This window comes from Dromiciops gliroides, chromosome 4 (assembly GCF_019393635.1).
Source record: "Dromiciops gliroides isolate mDroGli1 chromosome 4, mDroGli1.pri, whole genome shotgun sequence".
NCBI classification, from domain to species: Eukaryota; Metazoa; Chordata; class Mammalia; order Microbiotheria; family Microbiotheriidae; genus Dromiciops; species Dromiciops gliroides.
In genome coordinates, this window is record NC_057864.1 from 223,030,256 (window position 1) to 223,051,352 (window position 21,097).

Genomic DNA, 21,097 nt, shown 5'->3' on the forward strand with positions numbered 1-21,097 from the left:
CCCCCTTTTTTTTTGCAGGGCAATGAGGGTTAAGTGACTTGCCCAGGGTCACACAGCTAGTAAGTGGCAAGTATCTGAGGCTGGATTTGACCTCAGGTACTCTTGAATCCAGGGCCAGTGCTTTATCCACTATGCCACCTAGCTGTCCCCGATAGTAACCATATTCTAATGAATAGGTTTGAATGGCTTTTTGAATAAACAGAGAAGACTGATGAATGTTAAATCAAGTAAACACATATTCCCAGAACATAATCAATTTCACTCACTACAATTTAAATCTCTATAAAATACATTTTACTTTTCTTTCTTTCTTTTTTTTTTTTGAGGCAATTGGGGTGAAGTGACTTGCCCAGGGTCATACAGCTAGTAAGTGTCAAGTGTCTGAGGCCAGATTTGAACTCAGGTACTCCTGACTCCAGGGTCGGTGCACTATCCACTGTGCCACCTAGCTGCCCCTACATTTTACTTTTCAAAAATAATTAGAAATGTATTTGAACTTTCTTTTCAGGTACTATGCGAGGGTGATCTGTAGTTCTTATAGGATGGCTGAAATCTGTGTATATTTGGTCAAACTGATCACAAATACACTGTTAATGGCATACAACGACTAAAGAGCTGTATCATTCCAGAAATCTTTTATCCAAATCACATCATTTGTTCCTCACAAACTTCCACAAATGTCCTATTCCAATGCCTAACAGGTATGTAGATGATTCTAGGTTCCCAAAGGAATTGACAGTGGAGTATAGTATTTGGTTAAGTCTTAACAAGTTAAAAAAGTCTCCAAGTATGCATCTGAGTCACTAAAGGTCCAACCTAGCTAAATTCAGAATTGTGCACTTGCAATTTGACTACGAGGTAATAAATTTTTTGGTTCACAACTCAGAGAATTTTTACCAGCAGTATAGGTGATTTCAATCTTTACTGATTATGATTTACTGTATGTACATCAACAACATCAAAAAACTTTAAAGTTTCATTTTATAGATTAGGAAATAGATTGAAGAAGTTTAAATGAACACTGCAAAGTATCAGATCTTGGACAGGAACTCATGGTCTTCTGGGTAAAAATTTAGAGTTCTCTGCATTACGTTGTTCATCTTTCTAAAGTGCAGGTTTGTCCATGTCATCTCCCCCACCCCACACCAAATATAAAGGCTGCCTATCACCTCCAGGATCAAATATGAAATCCTCAGTTTTGCTTAAGACCTTAATGATCTGCTCCCCTCTCTCCACTTTTCCAGTCTTTTGTTCATCTTCCACTCCTATATACCCTGTGATCCAGTGATACTGGCCACCTCATTGTTCCTCAAACAAGACACTTTCTCCTGACTGGACATTTTCCCTGGCTATCTCCGATGACTGTAATGCTCTCCCTCTCCTCATTTTCTTGTATATACAGGATAACCTGTTGATTCCTCTGTTAGACTATGAGTCCTTGAGAACAGCCTTTTTCCTTTCTTGGTATCTCAAGCACATAGCATGGTGTCTAGCACATAGTAGGTAATTAATAAATGTCTATTACCTGACCTCTTACTACACTGCACACTGACTTTCGGGAGAGCTCTTTTATAACACCATTTATTGACCCACTCTTTTGATCTTAGTCAAAAGACCAAAAAGTGATCACCACAATTAAATCATCCTCTCCATCCCACCAAACTAAGAGATACACATAATAAAAAAGCTTGTACCCTAACACAAATTTCATAAATGTTTTGTGATAACACACAAATTTCATAAATGTTTTGTGATAACGAGCTAGCAGATTTCTGAATAACATGAGTGGAAAAGTGAAAGTTGTATAAGGGTATCAAAACAAGTCAATTATGGAAGAAGGAATTTGCTATATTAATTTCAGATGTACAGAATACTTACTAAATGCATCTACTGCCTTTGTCATGTTGTTCTGGATAGACCTAGTTAAATAAAAAAGATTTTCTTTTTAGTCTTCAAGGAGAAAAAAGAAAATACATCATGTTTCAATATAGCATTGAAACAATTGTAGATTCCAAGTATTAAGTGGCTTGGAAAACATCTCTGGTAGCCTTCAATGTTCCTTGTTTTAGGTTTTATCATGAAGGCCCATGTTTCTGTTTTAGTCAAAAACATATGCTATGCTTCATAAACTTAGGTCTTCAATCTTCTGAAAAAAAATATGATTCACATAAAGTTAGCTTTCTGCTAATTTTCATTTAGATCTTAGTCAACTATAACCCATAAAAAGGCAGTTATTTTTAATTAATGAAAATGATTTATTTTTTTCACTACCTTTCAAAAATTTTTATATATACAACATTCTCTGTATGGAGAATGAAATTCTTTATTCTTTAATGAAAAGGTAAAAAAATTAATTCCTTTCATCACTATACCAATAAAGCCTACTTTAGCAAGCTCAAAAAAGAAGCACCTAACTAGAATTCCAGTTTACTTAATATGACAAAGGGAATCTCAGAAGTCATTTAGTTCAACCCTTCATTTTAGAGATGAGTTAACTGTGGCCCAAAGGGAGTAAGTGACTTAGCCTAGGGACACAAAGATAGTGTTGGAGCCAAGATTTGACCTAGGTCCTGTTATTCCAAAGCCAGTGAATGCTCTTTTCACTATCTTATTGTTTCCCTTATGCTAATAAAAAAGCATATTAATTTAATAAAGAGGAAAGCCTCCCTTTTCAACAAGGAAACTGTAGCTGCCATGAAGGCAATTATAATTCAATCTTTTGCTATGTTTGCTATCCATGGACTTTATATCTCTGATAAGGTACTCTAAGAATCCTAGCTCCAACTAATAAATTCCAGTTAAGGAAAATAGTACTCTCAATCTATAAACTACATTCAATAAATAGAGTTCTGATTATTGACATCTTTTATATCTTATCAAATTAAGGACAGAGGAACACAAAAAAAGTTGCTATTCATTCATGTGACTAATAATTTATCACAGCACTATGAAGTTTTTTAAAATTCATACCTCATCTTCTACATCCGAACAATCCAAGTAAGTCAACACACTTGACTTGTAACTTTAAAAGTCAGTTTGACGTTTTTATAGAAAAATTTTTACTGCTGCACAAATCTAAGTACTAACTAATTTGATCTTTGATTAGGATCCAACCTGAAGTTCTGATCTTTTAGTCTTATAAAAGAGAAATAAAACAAAATTGGTCTAAAATCTACCACCTTTCAAATATGTTCAAATTAACTGGAACTTGGTTACCAATTACTTCCTGAAATTCCATTTATCAAGAAATTCCACGACTGAAGAATTCATAGTGTAGAAGTACATTAAATTTAATTCCCCATTTCTCTAAGGGTATAGTCTAAAGTCTTTGGACTAATCTGAATGAAAAATATTATCAGTTTTTCTTTAACTATCAATTCAAAAAAACACGCTATTCTGAAATCTTTTTACATCATTCTTATCAAAGGGCCCTCTCTAGTTTTTAACCTACTCCCAAACTCCTCTCTGCAGATAAACTAAGAAAAGACTTTTCTCTGAAGTGATTACAGTAATGATCATACAATGAAAAGCAAAAAGTCTAAAATTTCAATTGAGAAAAACAGTTCCTAAGTTCACTTCTGACTAAGTGGAAAGGAGAATCCTTAAAAGGGGTAGTCAAAGGACTTAACAGTTTTAGGAAAACAATTTTCTAGGATGCTACTCTTAGACTGTTACCTAAACTCTTGAATTCTTGCTCAATTTTTGGTGGGGAATTTTGTCTGCTTGAAAATATTACAAATTTTAACTCCAAATGCCTTATGTTCAATTTCCAAGGATATGGGGATAATGCTTACTTGTATTTGTACCCAGCTTCCTCTATGCCTATACCTTAAATGGTTGTAAAAAAAGTGCTTTGCAAACTACGAAATGATATAAAAATATGAATTATGATTAGTTAGTGGTAGAGATAAAACTAGAGTTCACATCCAATGCCCTTTCCACTATCCAACACTGCCTCAACCATCTGACAAAAGAGTATTTACTACAGTTATGATATCCTATCTTTCATCCTATTTATTTTTACTCGTTTATGTTGAGGACATTAAAAATACTGAAATATATTTAAAAGAAATTTATACTTTTAAAAATATTTTACATGAACTCTTCATGTACTTTTTCAATCTCTAACCAACTCATAGTTAAAGAAAAATTAAATGCTTCAGGTAACTCTCTTGGACTAAAATGAACTGCTTTAAAGACAAACAAAAATTTTAAGTCTTTTAGTGGCTGAGAGTTATCTGACATACTTTTCAGTTTGTTATTTTACAAAAAAATAAAAATATAATGGTCCAAATGATTTTTGTTTTTGCTTCTCCAAATATAGACTTTTAAAGTCCAGGAACTATTCATTTTTTTTCTTTTTCAGGGCAATGAGGATTAAGTGACTCGTCCAGGGTCACACAGCTAGTGTCAAGTGTCCAAGGCCGCATTTAAACTCAGGTCCTCCTGAATCTAGGGCCGGTGCTCTATCCACTGCACCACCTAGCTGCCCCTTATTACTTTCAATAAACAACATAAAATAACATTTTCATCTGAAATTTTGCTAGAAAAATTTAAGCCTATACAATATAATCTAGAATCTAGCACAGTTCCTTGAATGTACCAAGCACTTGATAAACGAAATTAATTCATCCAATTCAAAGAAAATCAAGCATTATCCCTTAGATATACTTTAAGTGTCCTTAAAGCAACAACTGGAGGATTTACTATAGAGCTTAGGAAAGCGACACCCCAAAATGGTTAAAGCAACTTGCCCAAGTCTCAAAGCCAAGATCAGAACCTATCAGTTCATTTATGTAACACTTCCTCTTCTATTTCCATTCCACCCTTTTCTTCTTCCTTTTTTCTTACTTTCTTTTTATCTTTCCTCCAACTATTGGGACCGTCTAGCTTGGTTAGTGATCCCTGGACAACATATACGCAGCCTTTGAAAAATAAAAAAAGTTAATTTCCAAAGTTCTTACATGTTGACTTCCAGACTCTCATTATCAGAGGACTCATCATCTCCCAATACATTATCAGGGTCTGGTTTCCTAATGAGAAAGAAAAGAACTGTCCCCACAAGGCTAATCACCGTCAGAGCAATAAAAACTGTTCTTCGGTCATTCTCTGAAGAAAAAAGGTAGTCAGTGTTAATTATATAAATCAGTAATTTTTCCACAGAAGCTAACAACAGTTAAGACATTAGATTATCAAAATACTTGCTAAATATCAATAAAACCTGATGAACTTTGGATAAAAAGTAAAATGTCAATTCTACTCTTGCCTTTATGTTTCAGATATAGTAATGTGCCAAAGGAATGAGCATACAAAAAGAAAATAATATTTTGTCATTACAGAGCAATGTAAAAATATTTAAAAGAAACAAAGTACAGAGATTTTTTTCTTGATTAAGTATCAAGTATTTCTGGCATAATCCTCAACCCACAACAAAACTGCAGAGATGACTTTAAAGTCTTTAGTAGTATTTGAAGCATGGCAATCAACTCTACAGGAAACATAAGTTGCTGGTTTAAGGTTGTTAAAATCTCAGAATATGAAAATGATAATCTAGAAGCCCAAATTTTATTATAGCAATGCCTGAAGTAACAAATAATAGATATCACTGGACCCTACACAATATATTAAAAACAAGGTAAATAATACCAACCTGATATTTGAGTTTTTCCTTGCCAAGCCAAATAAATATAAAGATTTCCAAAAAACATGCTGGGAGGAAAAGAAGGTGAGGGGGATAAATTAAATTACTATTTACAGACTGTTCAAAAGTGAATTCAGGTATTTTTAGACAAAAAAAAAAGTATGAGGTTTTTTTTCCCAAGTCTTTCTACTAACACTAAGAGTAATAATTATGAAAGAGGATGACACCCCCCCCCTTCATTCCATGCTTGGAAAATTTTAATTCACAACTGAGATCTGAAATAATATGCTGTCCCTACAAATGGAACACAATCTGTCATGTGATAGTGACCTGATTCACAATAGCCTTTCAAAGAAAAGTAAACTCATTCTGAATCATGTGATTTACTAGAACTTTGTAACAAGACAATTTGGGAACAAGTTCCTGAATTACAAGAATCTATGGAGAAATTACTCTTCTCTTATTTTAAACATGTATTTCATTTGGCATTCTGACCTGGGAAATTTGGGATTCATTCTGTATTAATTTCCAGTCACATAACCTCTAAATTTGGATGTCATCCTGGACTCTTAATACTTTCTCTCACCCCATCTATTGCCAAAGTCCTATGCCTCATTCTCTCCTATAATACTTCTACCATCCTGGTCTAGGTTCTCTATCACACCATTATTAGACTATTGTAATGGCCTTCTTGTTGGCCTCCCTACTTCAAGTCTCTCTCCACTTCAGTCCCTCTTCTACTCAGCTATGAAAGTATAAGCCTGATTGTGTCAGCTCCCTAGTCTATAAACTTCATTAGCTCCCTGTTGCTTCCAGAATGAAATGTAAAATCCTATTTGGCCTTTAAAGTGTTTCATAACCTGGCCCCTTCCTGCCATTCCAGTCTTTTTATACTTCTCACTACACATTCTTTGATCCAATGACAGTGGCCTCATTGCTGTTCCTTATTGCACCTCCAGATTCCAGGCATTTTTAATAACTTTCTCCTATGCCTGGAATTCTCTCTATTCAAATCACTACCTTCTGGCTTCTCTGGCAAACTTCAAGTTTCAGACAAAACCTATCTTCTGCAAGGAGCCTTTCCTGGTCCTCCTTAATCTCAAGGCCTTCCCTCAGAGTCTGTCCCCAATTTATACTGTGTATATCTTGTTTGCACATAGTTGTTTACGTGTGGTTTCCTCCTATTAGACAAAAACTACTTGAGGACAGAAACTATTTTTGCTTTTCTTTGTATTCTCAGTGCCTCAGTATAGTGCCTGGCACCTAGTAGGTGTTTAATAAATACCAACTGATGCAACATTTGTATTTATAGTCATATGAATTACCAAAACATAACAAGAGCATGACCACGTGATGCTTTTTTATTTGGTTGACATAATTCATCTTATGCTTTTATATAGTTATAATTTTTTTTCTTTGTGATTGCACCTGTGACTTCTTGGAGGTACAGGCTGCATATTCTAACTCATTCTATAATCTTGAGCATAATGCTACACATATCTAGAAACTTAATAAAATCAACTGATGTGGAAATTGAGTAAACACTGAATAACAAAGTAATGAGTTTGTTGAGTTGAATGGAATTATCAAAGGAAAAAGACTTCATATAAGAATTCTACCTGGACTGGTCAAAACAATTCGGGGGTACTATCTCATACCTACTGGATTGGACAATAGGACAGCAGAGGAAAATGACAAATGTTGTAGGGGATATGGAGAAAATGAGATTTTAATGCAGTCTTGGTGAAGTTGTACACTGAATCAAACATTCTGTGGAGCAATTTGGAACTATGTATGGTCAAACAGCTATAAAACCACATCTACTCTTTGACCGAGTAATACCACTACTAGGTTGGTATCCAAAAAGAGATAAAAACCAAAAAGTTGAATTCAAAATTGAGGAGATGCCCATCAATTGGGGAATGGCTGAAGAAATTGTGGGATGATATTATGATGGAACACTATTGTGCTATAAGAAATGATGAGCAGGATGCCCTCAGAAAAACCTGGAAAGACTTACATGAGCTGATGCAAAATGAGATGTACTGTATACAAAGTAATGGCAATATTGTAAGATGATTAGCTGTGAATGAGTTAGCTATTTTCATCAACACAATGATCCAAGACAACTGTGAAGGACTTATGAAAAATGTGATCCATCTCCAGAGAAAGAACTGATGGTGTCTGAATACAGACTGATGGATAATTTTTTTTAGTTCCTTTTTCTTAAGTTTTTTTTTTTATCTGTTTTCTTTCACAACCTGACTAATGTGGAAATGTTTTGCATGACTACACATAAATACCTTACATTGAATTGCTTGCGTTCTTAAGGGGGGGAGGGGTGGGAAGAGAGGGAGGAAGAGAGAGGGAGGAAGAGAATTTGGAACACAAAGTTTTAAAAATCAACGTTAAAAATTGGTTTTACATGTAATTTGGGGGGAAAAAATACAATTCTAAAAAAATAAATAAATTCTACCTGGACTGCAGGAGTGCCCAGAAAATTCCACTGTTTCTTCCAATAGTATTTTCATCTGAATTTATTGTAAGGCAATTTCCTTGTGCTGTCCAAAGTACTAAAAGGCAAACCAAAGTTAATAAAAGAGAGAGAGAGATTAAGTCACTTAATTTTAAAAACAAATGATACCTACTGATAAGCCCCAGAAAAATGTAGAGCAGCAAAACAAAGCTATGCTTACCAGCAGCTGCAATCCCAATGAAAACAGATGCTGTGTAGAAGGACCATGTGAAAGGCTGGATAAAAACGGCAATGTATATGCTAAAATATAACAGGTCAATTTATTATCTTCAAGTAATACACAAAATATGCCAATAATGCCCTCCAAGAATCAATTTGAGTCTTCTCCTTCCTCTAAAATGTAAGTTCTAAGATGTCTTCAGGTTTCTAAAGGAAGAAAATGTGATTTGCTCATTTCTGCTACAGCTAACCATTGTTTTATAAACTAAGTGTTAAATGAAATGGTTTCCTGAAAAGCAGATCAGCAGAATATAGAGAGGTTATAGTGATACTCTCAGGTTGAAAGATTCAGTAATCAAGCAGTGATATGCCTCTGGCTAATTAAAACAATCTAAAACTATTTCAATGGAAATTTTGTTCAACTCTCTCAGGAAAGAGTTCAGATACCACAAATAAGTTGTTATATCAACCTGTCTCCAGTAACACAAAAATGAATACAAATGTCCTGACTTTAATTTTCCTTTCTTTCCTATAACTTTTTAACAAATGAACAAGAATTATACACCAGCCTGAACTACCCATTGACACAATAAAATTTTGTTGCTAAGACTTTGGAGCTAAGTTTTCTTCTGCAAATTTTCAACTAACTCAAATTCATTAGCCTGGTTTCCTCACTGAAAGTTTACTACTCTCAAATTTTTTTAAGCAAAGTAATTTTTAAAATTAAATATTAATGAATATTAGGCTAGAGGATTCCTGAGAAAGAGGATAAGATTTCCTACAGTTGTAAGTACATTAACATCTAGAAAGGATCCCAAAGTACAAAATAACCAAACTGATGAAATACTGCTTTAGAAAGAATGATATTAGGTTCACATCAAGCCAAGTTAGAAAACATTTGAGCTTTTACCAAGTTCTTATAAGATGCTGACAGCATTCTGATGAAATGATGTACTATAATACTACTTACCTATAAAATAAACCACTAGCAAACATAGATAGCTGAGGTCCCACTATGGCTACAACTGAAGGTGTAATCAAATTTGAAGCAGACAGCACTCCATAAATAATTGCCATGCTACATGAAAAAAAAAAATTAAGATTAAACAGGAAAAAACCTGTGAAATGCCATCTAAGAAGTTTCAAATAACTTTCTTTAAAAAACAAAACAATAACCTGCCAATCTGGATATATTGTACATTTTTCTTTCAATAAAAATATGTGCTATTAACATTAAAAGATGCTTATAAAAACAAGACCACCAGCCTGTATTAATCTATACTATTGGAGTTCACTAGACTGTATACAAAACATTTAGTCAAAAAGGTATTACTATCTAAGTCTAGAATACTTGGTTATAATTTTCCTTTTTAAAAATCACGTTACTTACTTCAGTACCATATTGCCTAAAATTCTTCTAACAATCTGATTTAACATCTTTAAACATGAAACATGAACCCCTGTTCTTGAAAGTGAATTTTCACTTGCCACAACTCCAATTTGCTTACCAGTGATATTATTTAAGAAAAAATTTAGGACCTACTCATGAATAATTTGCTTTGGCTACCAAGAATGTTCACTAGAATGCAATTTATGCTAAGTTTAAAAACTCAGTTTTAGGGCCTAACTTAAGTTTACAAAGCCAAAATAAGCCCTCTCTTAAAAGTTTTTAAAATGAGAAATGTTATCACAAAATAATGTTAATCAAGTTAGAATTTCAAATTAACTTGGATAAAGTACATATATTCTTATTAATCACTTTAGACAACCACATACTTATTACATACTTATTAATCTGAGATAGGCATAAAAGTTGGACCTGTGATTTCTTTGGTTATAGGGAACTCCTACCAATACAGGCTGGAGCCTTTTCTGCAACTTAAAGTCTTTTCTGAGAATGACTTGTCCAGAGACACACAACCAGTATGTGTCAGAGGCAAGACTAGATCCCAGATGTTTCTGGCTTGGAGGCCTGGGTCTCTAGCCACCAGGCAATGCTACCTCTCATTACTTAACATAATATAGGTCAAACCTAGGAGAAATAAATTACAAAATATAGAAACTGAACTGCACACAGGAAACTATACTGCTTTTGTTATTTCTTCCAGAAAAAAAAGTTAACTGTATTTCTTTGTTCAAATATGATTTACTTGGGACCTGAGCAAGACTATGCACCTCAAGTTTCTCCATCTGTAAAAAGGGACTTTGGCCAAAGAACTTAAACTTTTTGGGTCTCAGTTTCCTTAATTGTAACATGAGAGGGATAGATGTCTAAGCAGTTCCCTTCTAGCTTTAAAGAGAAGATCCCATGACTCAAAACATTTTCCAACAGTAATTTATACTTGGAGGCTTCTTTTGATGAAAGGCAATGGGCAATATTACTTTTCCTTTGTTCTAGACTTATGATTCTGTTGGCAAATTGGAAACTCTCTATTAGGAACCTAGTTCCCTTCACCAGGGCAGATCTACAACAGTTCTGTAACTTCCAATCTTATAGAGTTGCTAGGGGCATTGAGAAGTGAAGTGATTTTCCCAGGGTCACACAACCAGTATGTTTAAAAGGCAAGATTTTAGCCCATACCTTTCTGAATTCTAGGCCAATGTTTTATTCACTATCCCAATATGCCTGTCATTACCGTACAAAATGGGGAAAGCAGAGAAATGCTTAAGGTACCAAGTAAATTCCCTCCTATTTAGGACTGGGTACTAATTAGATGACTTTGATAACTAAGAAAATAAATCAGAATTTAAACCGGAAAAGAACAAGTAGAGATGAGTGATAATAGCCACCATCTTTGTAAATTAATATATGAAGAATTTTGAGGCTTAGATTTTCATCATAAGCACGCTGTGAAGTGAGGTATTTAATGCAAGTATTAGTATTCCTTGACACAGGAGGATATGGAAACTCAGCAGTTAAATAATTTGCCTATGGTCGTATAATAAGTGGTTGGGCTGAGATTCAAAACTAAGAATTCTTGATTCTAAAGTCCAGTGATTTAAATATCATTTAATGTGATTCTGACAAAATTCAATAAAACAAACAACTGGTATACTATACCTGGTATATCCACTGCCATGAAAATCTGTGCTATTTAAGCTTCTGATAACAGTTTGCTGTGTGAAAAATAAAAGGAATTACTAAATGCCTACTGCAAGTTCCCTCTGCTATGAAACTATCCTTTAAACTTCTAAAACAGCATTAAAGAATTCACAATCCGACAATGAATACAAGTGTATAATGCTGCAGGGAACCACAGTCCCAAAAGGAATAGTTAACACAAATGGTTGACACAAATTGACTAAAACTATGGGTTCGGGGTTTCATTTCCTTGTCCAAGTACTAATAAAGCACATGCTATGGTCAAAAAGTCAAATAACCAGGGCGAACACCTACCTATTCAAGTAAAAAATCAAAGGAAGAGCAAGGGTCAGCAATGATTGAGCACCCATATTTAAGGAGGAACAAGCGGCGTGTCTGGCATACATAAAATCAAGCCTAATAACCACCGGGAGAAAAGAGAAAAGCGAAGAGGGAGGTGGGAGGTGGCACAGCGAGGATGTCGAGGGTGTAATTTAGAATCCTTGTTACAATTCATGAGCATCGACGCTTGCTGGACTCATAAGGAGCAGGGAGGATTTGAAGAGGAAAAGAGAGCACCACTCACCGCCACATTTCCACAAGTTTGAAAGGCAGTGAACATAAACATAAAGGCAACGCCTAAAATAACGATGTTGAACAGCTTTTTGGATTCCGGGGACATTTTGCCTCCGCTCTCGCTGCAGCACTGACCCCCCGCTCGAGATCCCTGGGGAGATAAGCGATCAGAGACTAAAGAAGGGGGTGGGCGCCAGGGCTGGTAGTCAGTCACAGGAAGGGTGGAGGCAGCGGGGCTGACCCCTTCCAGGGCTGGGACGAAGGTTCCTTCCGCACGTGCAGACAGGACACTCATTCCCCGCCGGACTCTGGTGGGCAGCGGGTGTGACTGGGGACCCTGCCCGGGCCGGGGAGTGCCGCTCGAGTCAGGCGACTCCGTCAGCTGATGGGGCACGGGTCGGGACGCGCTGGGGCAGCTGGGAAATGTAGTCCCTGAGGTGAGCGGGCTAGGCCGGGGCGGGCACACCCACTCCCTGGCTGTGGACGCGAGTAGGCGTGGATCTGGCGGGGGCACCGGAGGGCTGGAGCTGAAGGGGGGCGGTCTAATGGGGCGGCGGGCCCATAGGACAATTGAAAGGGCTGGGGCCTCCGCCAGAGCGAGCGTGGAGCTCCTACACTGGCGTCTGGCGTGGGGCGGGGCGGGGCGGAGCCAAGGGAGGCCACTAAGCTTCCCTCCCCTTCCCCCCCCCCCCCCCCACTTAAGGGGAAGGGGCCTCCAGCGTCCTATGGACGGCGGGAAAAGCGTGTGGCGGGCTCGGGAAGTCCCCTTCCCGCCAAGCTCACCCTGTCAGCGAACGACGCCCTCTGCAGGCGGGGCCTCTGCTCCTACGCCCAGACCCTAGTGGGGGCGGGGAATCGGAGGGCGGCCGTGAGGAGATTGGGCTGCACAGATTGGCCAAGGGGCGGAGCTAGTGACTCAAGAGTTTTCATTTCCGGGTAGCGCTGCCGCCATTTTGTGAGGAGGGTGATAAACGGGCGCTGGTAGCGCCCTGTTCAGTTACTTTTCAGGTGAGGGAGGAGGAAGGTCGTGCAGCCATCTCGAGGGTCGTGAAACCGGACTAACTTCTTCTAAATCCCCTTCCACCGACCGAGCCGCAGGCCCTTCTGAAGAGGAAGCGTCCCTGGAGGCTGCTAGTTGCGGCGAACCGTCGGGGTCGCTGCTGCCGCCTCTAGCTGAGCGCGCGCGGGCCCTCCCAGGGCGTTGATTTCTCGGCGCGCAGCCTTCGGGCCGAGCCCTCGCCGGCCATGAGTTACGGGCGTCCTCCCCCAGACGTGGAGGGGATGACCTCTCTGAAGGTGGATAACCTGACATACCGCACCTCGCCCGACACTCTGCGGCGAGTCTTTGAGAAGTACGGCCGGGTGGGCGATGTCTACATCCCCCGCGATCGCTACACCAAGGAGTCCCGTGGCTTCGCCTTCGTGCGTTTCCACGACAAGCGCGACGCCGAAGACGCTATGGACGCCATGGACGGCGCCGTGCTTGACGGCCGGGAGCTGCGGGTGCAAATGGCCCGCTATGGCCGCCCGCCGGACTCCCACCACAGCCGCCGAGGACCGCCGCCCCGCAGGTACGGGGGAGGCGGCTACGGACGCCGGAGCCGCAGGTAAAAGGCGGGGTCGGTGACTGTTTTAGGGGTGCTGGGGTGGCAGGGAGGGGGAGAGAAGTCGGTGGGGGTGGGGTGGTGAATTGGATTGGGCTTGAAAGTCTCCAGGCAAGGGTTGATTTTACGCCCCATTCTTAGCCCTGGAGTCGGGAGGCAGGGCGGGTGAGGGGACGGCGGAGACGGGAAGGTGTCTCCTTGGGCCCGAGGAGCCACGTGGTGGCCCCAATGGCGGGGACTGGGGGGGGCGGCGGCACGTGGTCCCATTCCCCCCTCCCCCACCGTGGAGTCTTTTGTTCCCAATGTCATGGGGCAAGATTCCGGACCCCTCGGGTTCCAGGGTGTAGCCGGGCCCGGCCTGCGAGGCGGGGAAAAGTGACTCCGGGAGAATGCCTCCCCTCCCCCTTTAGACTGGGGAAATGGCGGCGCTTGGTGGGGTGAGATAATGGCGGCCTGGGCGGGAGCACGCGGGCGGGGCCGAACTTGCTATTTTCTAACCCTGCCTGTTATGCCTGTTTCTGCCTCTAGCCCGAGGCGGCGTCGCCGCAGCCGCTCTCGAAGCAGGAGTCGTTCCAGATCCCGCAGCCGATCTCGTTACAGCCGGTCCAAGTCTCGCTCGCGTACTCGATCCAGATCTAGATCTACCTCCAAGTCCAGGTCGGCCCGTAGATCCAAGTCCAAGTCCTCGTCGGTCTCCAGATCGCGGTCGAGGTCCAGATCCAGGTCCAGATCCAGAAGTCCTCCACCGGTATCGAAGAGGGAATCAAAGTCTAGATCTCGATCCAAGAGCCCCCCCAAGTCTCCTGAAGAAGAAGGAGCTGTTTCCTCTTAGGATCATGGTAATGTCTGAGGGTCCAAGGTTTATCTCCTAAACCGGGAGACAGATTTACATAACATAGCACTTAAGTGGGGTTTGGAATAGTTCTTAAGCCAATTGACCTAAAATAACTCCTTAAAGTTAGGAGTTATACTTAACTCAGCTATGGGAGTAATAGCAAAGCCAGGGGTCTGCAGAAAGAGTATGTTTATTTAGATATTAATGGCTATTTGCTTAAACTGTTAAGAGACCTATTAATGAAAAGTGATTATTTCTTGCTGTTTTTATCCAACATCTGCATTTTCCCCTTTAAAGCTGCGGTCTCCTGTTTGCTAAAAGAATATTGGCCAGTATTGCAGATTTTAACTGATTTGGCTGATCCTCCAGGGACCAGTTTCTGTGGGCGTGTGTTGGAGCAGGTTTGTCTTTAAATGTTAAAGATGCACTATCCTTTAAAGAAAAAATTCGGTTCATCAGTTGCTGTACTGACTGGGAATTTGATTGATTTGGCCAATATTTCTTAAGCAACCAAATTTGGGGGGGAAATAAAATTGAACACAGGGTGGGAAAGGATAGTGTGTCTTTAACTCCTCGAATTGTTTGGTCCTGTTTTTAAAAGTAAAGGGGCCTGAGTAGCTCAGATTTAAAGCTAAGTGTTAATTCTTAAGTGACCTAAGGTTATTTCTCCCGCTGCAAAATAACAGTTAATTGACGTTAAACAGACTGGGTTCAAGGTAAAGATGGTTTGAATACAACCTTTTTTTCATCTCTTTTGGTTCATGGTCAAGGAAGTTTAAACCAGACTTTGAGTTTGTGCTGATGTTGCTTTTTGTAAAAACTCATTAGGCAATTCGGGTGGGTGTTAGAGCATTATAACTTTCTAAAATTTCACTAAATTTTTTAGTAAGGCCATCTCAAGCATAACCAGGAACTTGGCCTGAAGTTAACATCCTGCTAGGTGGTCTTCGTGTGGAAAGTTGGCTGAATTTCTTTCTTTTCAAACCTAGATACGGCAGAAAGCAACATAATGGATGACTTGGGGGGAAAGACCACATTCAGTCCATTGAAGAGTCCCTGGAACAAGCAACTGGCTATTGAAAAGGTTATTTTGTAACATTTTGTCTAACTTTTTAACTTGTTTTAAAGCTGCCTCAGATGGCAAACTTCATTTTATGTGCCATTTTGTTGCTGTTATTCAAATTTCTTGTAATTTAGTGAAGTGAACGACTACAGATTTCATTATTGGCTTTGGATATTTGAGGTAAATTTTCATTTTTGTTTATATAGTGCTGATTTTTGTTTGAAATTAAACAGACTCCCTTAACCTAATTTGTGGCCTCCTGAGTTTTGAGGAAACATGCAGCCATTACATGCTGAATAGCCTAATGCTATCAAGAGAAGTTAACTCAACATTGCCTTCATTCTTTTTTTTTTTTAATCTACAAAACCTTGGTGTAAATTTGTTTGTAAAATACTAATTACTCTCAGATACTAAGTAGTATCTGAACCCAAATTTGTATAAGACTTTTCAGGTGACAAAACTTAATTTTTGAAAGGATTCTTTTACCAAACACAATTCTAATCTCTTCTCTTATGTATTTTTGTGCACTAGGCGCAGTTGTGTAGCAGTTGAGTAATGCTGGTTAGCTGTTAAGGTGGCGTGTTGCAGTGCAGAGTGCTTGGCTGTTTCCTGTTTTCTCCTGATTGCTCCTGTGTAAAGATGCCTTGTCGTGCAGAAACAAATGGCTGTCCAGTTTATTAAAATGCCTGACAACTGCACTTCCAGTCACCCGGGCCTTGCATATAAATTACGGAGCATACAGTGAGCACATCTAGCTGATGATAAACACACCTTATTTTTTTTCCCCCCCAAAAAAAGTGGTAAATCTGATCATCTTCATGTATGAACTTGGCATATGAAAAATGTAACATTAAGGAAAGCATTCCTTTGTAAGTACTGATAACATGGTGTATCTTTTGCTTATGATATTCTGTATTATAACCACTGTTTCTGTAGTTTACAATTAAAACATTTTTCTTGATGTTAGCTTTTCTCTAAACTCAATGTCTTGGTCTTAATTTTTTTTTTTAGTTTGAAAGACCTATGCAACTAACCTGTGAATGTCATTATTGACTGTACTAAAGTAAAATTATTTTTTATTTTTATTTTTTTTTCCAACTGAGCCTTTTTCTCCCCCTTGAGTTAAAACTGGGTACTACTGCCAAATTGGCACATGCCCAAGTTCATTACTAAAACCAAGGTACCAAAGTAAGCCTATCAACAGCTCCTGCATTGGCTATTGATATTTTTCACCTGTTAAAAAGGTGAAAGTCACCAAGTACATATCCTCTTGGGACTAAAGATCTAAGTCATGATTCTTAGGTAAAATTTATTATGGTGGTTGCATGCTTTGGTTTACACTAAAGCTTTATTTTATCAGAGCCAAGTGAATAAACATCATAATGGTTAGCAACTTAGGGTTTTTTCTTTTTCTTTTTTTTTTTTTTTTTCCCCCACGATACTCTGCAAATTTTTATTCCTGGTTCCTACTGAGAAGGGTGGGCTTGTAGTGGCTTTACTATGCAGCAAGCACACTAAACAGAATTGTGATGTTGTTCAAAAGAAGCATATAGGACTTAATTGCTGAAGACATAGGAACACTTCAGAGGACATTCTTTGCCAAAGAAATGATCATCATTTCAACAGTATGTCTTCCTGGAAGGGCAGATTCTGCTAGATGTTCTTTGTCGGCACCAAAAGACTCCAGAGGAATGTGGATACATTGCAGCTCCCACTTGTAGAGCAAAGCTTCAAGTGAACACTCAGCACTAAAGAAAATAAAGGTTTTTCTTAACAATGCAGTTGGCTCCCCCCTTCAATCATTAATTTTTCCTTAACTATGCCATGGCTACCTTACAATTTGTTTATAAAGTTTGGGAGTATTTTTAAGTTTTAATTATTTAGAATATTGCTTAGTTTGCATAGTGATACCTAGATGTAAAGCAGCTGTGGTGATGAACAACTCTTTACCCTTTATCCTTATTTAAACTCTTAAAGCAGCCAGAATGCACAGAACAAGAAAAAGATAGTTAAAGGTGCACAATGTTTTCTAGGTTACCTTCGAACTTGGTAAGTAGTCCACAACTGAACATGAGGGTTCCTTTGTACTAGGTAGTACACTGTAGTTAAAATATCTTCAAAGTCTGTAGGAACAATTTAGTGAATAAAGGTTTGCTTTTTCTATCATAAAACATGGATTTAAGTTTATTGAATTAATATCTGAAATACTTATGGTTTATCTTTAAAGGAAGCTTAAAAGTAAATTCCCATGGTCACTACATTAAGCTTACCTTCTGGTTCAAAAAATACATCAGAGGCCAGAATGATATCCAAGGCTGGTAGAGCCAACAGCTCTGGAGAGATCTGGCCCCAGGTGAGCCCAGTAATGTGTACATTGGGTAGGTCATTCATCCAGCAGCTTTGTCTACAATTTTCTAGACAATGAGGTAGCTCTGAGCTGTCGGACAGTATTACTTCAGCACCACATTTTGCTGCTACTATGCCAGGGAGACTCACCCCTGCTCCAATCTAAAACAGCAAACTTAGTATTTTAGAAAGTTGTGTAGAAAAATTAATGAAAATAAGCACTGAACTTATGATATAAAGGTGAGGAAAACATCCTTGCTTTAGGAAGTTAGTACAGACTGACTTGAGAAAGTGCAAGTCCTTTTCCAGTTTAACAACTGTCCATTTGTAAAGTGGGTGAGTATCACCAGGTAATTTTTCACTCTGTCACTGGACAAGTATGTGCCTGATGGGTCTTAAATACAGTCCTGTATAAAAGCAGTTTCCAGGCTGCCTTAAGTGGTAAGGCACACATAAGGGATTTGTCTGGGGAAATTTAGAAGATGCTATTTATGGAGGAGCCTAACAACTTTCTCAAGTGCCAGAGTACTTGGCTAACACTGGAGAAACATCCTTCACAATCTCAACTGTTTTAATTGTTGGCCTTCTGGTAATTCGTGGACTAGTCCACAATTTTCAGTGGAGGCTTACAAAACTTGAAGGGAGCGTGGTAATATAAAAGTAAGACAGATAGTTTCATGGAGTAGTGTTGGAAAAGAATTTTCAGTAAAAATGACAAGATCTTAAGATTCCTTTATTATAAAGTACCTTTTAAGATCTTGTTTTTAGGAAATCAAATGTCTTAAATAGATCAAACAGCAAGTTTATAGATCTGGTGTGTGACTCATTCTGCCTGGAACTGTGGCTATGTATACAAAAAAAAAAATGACAGTATCTGCCTTCAAGGAGCTTACATTCTATTTAGAGCCATTATATAAAGTATAAAAGAACATTTTGGGGGGAGTTGTTAGCATCTTGGAGGGATTATTAGGAAGCTCTTGAAATGAGGTTTGAAGGAAATTAGATTTTGAAACATCAACTTTTACCTCTAATACAGCTTTGCCAGTCAGATTCCTTCTGTGATGCCAAATGTATTGAGCCAAGACCACAGCACAAGGCCAGATATACATGCCGTACTGGAAATGCAGAACCTAGAGAGGCAAAAGCATTCTTGCTGGTTATAAAGTCTTCATGTGGTACAAAACTGTAAAGACAGGCCCAACTCCCATGTGTCGATTTAGTGGGAAAACTTGGATAGGCAATATACTATATATCAAAAAGTTACCTCAGCCTGTTTACTTGGTGGAGAAGTGAATAGAGATCTGGCCCTAGAGTCAGGGGAACCTGAGTTTAAATATGACCTCAGACACTAGAACCCAGGTTCTAAAGTACAAATCTGACATCTACTCCACTATGCTGTTGCAGGGCTTGGAGATGCATCCTGGCTAAGTGCATAGTGTGCTGGGGAAAAAAAAAAAACAAAACAAAAAACCTTCCCTTAATCTCTATTAGCTATATTACTGGCAAGTTGGCTAAACTGCCTGAGCCTCCAGGGTACTCTGTAAAAATGGGTTACTACCTGCTAACAAGTAATGCTTTCAAGATTTTTTAAAAGTATTTTCCCCACAACCTACAATGTTAGATACTGCAAATACCTAGGAGGCAGCTAGGTAGTGCAGTGGACGGCTGGACCTTGAGTCCGGAACACCTGAGTTCAAATGGACTTCACTTGCTGTTTGTCCTTTCTTGAAGAGGAGTGATGTCATGACTTGCAATGAATTGGATTTAAGTGGGGGAGGGCTGTGCAAAGTCACCAGCCTCATTTCTCCAGAGTCATCTAGGTCCAGTGGCAAGATATATATCAGGACCTGAGATGTTTTAAGGCAATTGGGGTTAAGTGCCCAAGGTCATACAGGTAGTGTCTGAGGTGAGATTTGAATTTGGATCCTCCTGACTTCAGGGCCAGTGCTCTATCCACTGTACCACCTAACTGCCATAGCCATGTGACCCTGGACGAATCATTTAACTGCATCAGTTTGCTCAACCATAAAATCAGGGATAAAATAAAATAATGGTTGTAAGTGTTTTGTAAACCCCTATATAATTCCATTTTTATCAATATTAGGCAGGAGATGCTGGGCAGACAGACAAAAGTCCATATCCCTAAGGAACTTAAATGGTGGAAGTTGGGACGGGCAAGGTAATTTGGGAAAGGGACAGTTGTGATGAGTTCAAATCTGGCCTCAGGCAGTAGCTGTGTGACCTTGAGTGGGTCACTTTGCCTCAGTTTCCTCATCTGTAAAATGAGCTGGAGAAAGAAATGGCAAACAGCTCCAGTATCTTTGCCAAGAAAATCCCAAATGGTATCACGAAATGGACACAACTGAACAAAATTTTGGGAAGAGTAGCTCAGGATAGGCTTCATGTGGAACGTGATGCAGAACAGTTTTAAATAAGTACATTTCAGATTTAGGGCTTGACAGCGCTAGTACAAAGACATAAAGAGGGAGGAGAGGATGAGGAGGAAACTACAGGCTCAGGGAGGTTTAGTGACTTCCCCAAGGTGACAGCTTTTATTCGGCAGACCTGCGATTCAATACCCCTCCTGTCCGAAGCCATTTCTTTCCACGAACCCGCTTCTACGGCCCTAAACTTCCCCACCAAAAAACTTTCATTCGGCCAACAGGCCTCCCCACAATGGAGGGTCCTCCAGGGGCCTGTGGGTCAGCCTAGCCTAATTCAGGAAAGCAACCCGGCAGGACTTCAGTTGTAGACCAGACCAAATAAGGTACGGCCGTTTATCCAGCCAGCCTACCCACCTGGGGAATGTGGACCTCCAGCACCGCCCTTTCCCCACCGGGTCCTGGCTCCTCAGAGAACCGGAACCGCTGGGCCCGGACCACAGGTTCTTCCAGGAATGTAGCCTCCTCATGAGCCATATCTGAGGTACTCAGGATGCAGACAACACTCCATTAAACGTACGCAGAACACCCTCAGCACTAGTAGGGCAGAGACCGGAGCAACCCAGATGGGACCCTAAATGTTTAACTCGGGAACACGTGGCTAAGGCATCCACGTGTTGGCTACTCCCCCATCACCCCGAAAATGGCCGTTTGGTTGGCTCCAAATCCCTTTGGGTCTCGGCCCTCTTTGGCAACAGAATGAGTTAAAAAGACGAAAGGAACAAGGGGATAGGGCAGAAAAGGGATCTAAACCAGATCTAGACAACTGACCCGGGTTAGGGATAGTCGAAAACATAAAGAAAGATGTCGAGCG

General features: G+C 39.6%; 3 protein-coding genes across 8 annotated transcripts in view; 1 reads left to right on the plus strand and 2 right to left on the minus strand.

The window, feature by feature from the left end:
• Positions 1-12,867, minus strand: part of MFSD11 (major facilitator superfamily domain containing 11) — a 30,897-nt gene extending 18,030 nt beyond the window's left edge. The window contains exons 1-9 of one of the 2 annotated variants that reach the window (XM_044002832.1): positions 12,778-12,867; positions 12,005-12,145; positions 11,398-11,453; positions 9,307-9,414; positions 8,338-8,417; positions 8,118-8,214; positions 5,651-5,709; positions 4,965-5,109; positions 1,879-1,919 (exon numbers count right to left, since the gene is read on the minus strand). In XM_044002832.1, coding sequence (XP_043858767.1) covers positions 1,879-1,919; positions 4,965-5,109; positions 5,651-5,709; positions 8,118-8,214; positions 8,338-8,417; positions 9,307-9,414; positions 11,398-11,453; positions 12,005-12,100 — 682 coding nt within the window. In that variant the 5' untranslated portion in view covers positions 12,101-12,145; positions 12,778-12,867. Of the gene's footprint in view, positions 1-1,878; positions 1,920-4,964; positions 5,110-5,650; positions 5,710-8,117; positions 8,215-8,337; positions 8,418-9,306; positions 9,415-11,397; positions 11,454-12,004; positions 12,594-12,777 lie in introns of those variants that run through there. The other variant, XM_044002830.1, reaches the window with a different exon arrangement.
• Positions 12,868-12,941: 74 nt separating this feature from the next.
• Positions 12,942-17,275, plus strand: SRSF2 (serine and arginine rich splicing factor 2). Of its 5 annotated transcripts, XR_006356370.1 has the most exons (5): positions 12,942-13,601; positions 14,127-14,437; positions 14,731-14,834; positions 15,423-15,517; positions 16,028-17,275. XR_006356370.1 is itself a non-coding variant. In XM_044002837.1 (3 exons), the coding sequence occupies exons 1-2, from the start codon at positions 13,240-13,242 to the stop codon at positions 14,428-14,430; spliced, it is 630 nt and encodes a 209-aa protein (XP_043858772.1). In that variant the 5' UTR covers positions 12,943-13,239; the 3' UTR covers positions 14,431-14,437; positions 15,423-17,275. The 5 variants fall into 5 exon arrangements, 2 of the variants coding, with proteins under 2 accessions (XP_043858772.1, XP_043858771.1); XR_006356369.1 differs by having other exon boundaries at positions 15,423-17,275; XR_006356368.1 differs by lacking the exon at positions 14,731-14,834 and having other exon boundaries at positions 12,946-13,601.
• METTL23 (methyltransferase like 23) lies at positions 17,079-21,082 on the minus strand. Its single transcript, XM_044002835.1, has 5 exons — positions 20,641-21,082; positions 18,868-18,972; positions 17,767-18,004; positions 17,535-17,619; positions 17,079-17,244 (listed from the first exon to the last, which is right to left on the minus strand). Exons 1-5 carry the CDS (start codon positions 20,758-20,760, stop codon positions 17,079-17,081), a joined length of 714 nt encoding a protein of 237 aa, XP_043858770.1. The 5' UTR covers positions 20,761-21,082.
• Positions 21,083-21,097: the final 15 nt, after the last annotated feature.

What these genes read in the sequence shown, in the direction of transcription:
- SRSF2 (XM_044002836.1), top strand. Translation starts at nt 13,240, where the DNA reads ATGAGTTACGGGCGTCCTCCCCCAGACGTGGAGGGGATGACCTCTCTG. An exon ending in TACGGACGCCGGAGCCGCAG is followed by an intron (nt 13,602 to 14,126) that starts GTAAAAGGCGGG and finishes TTCTGCCTCTAG; the next exon opens with CCCGAGGCGGCGTCGCCGCA.
- METTL23 (XM_044002835.1), bottom strand. Translation starts at nt 20,760, where the DNA reads ATGGCTCATGAGGAGGCTACATTCCTGGAAGAACCTGTGGTCCGGGCC. An exon ending in CTGGCAAAGCTGTATTAGAG is followed by an intron (nt 18,005 to 18,867) that starts GTAAAAGTTGAT and finishes TTGCTGTTTTAG; the next exon opens with ATTGGAGCAGGGGTGAGTCT. An exon ending in ACTACTTACCAAGTTCGAAG is followed by an intron (nt 17,245 to 17,534) that starts GTAACCTAGAAA and finishes TATTTTCTTTAG; the next exon opens with TGCTGAGTGTTCACTTGAAG.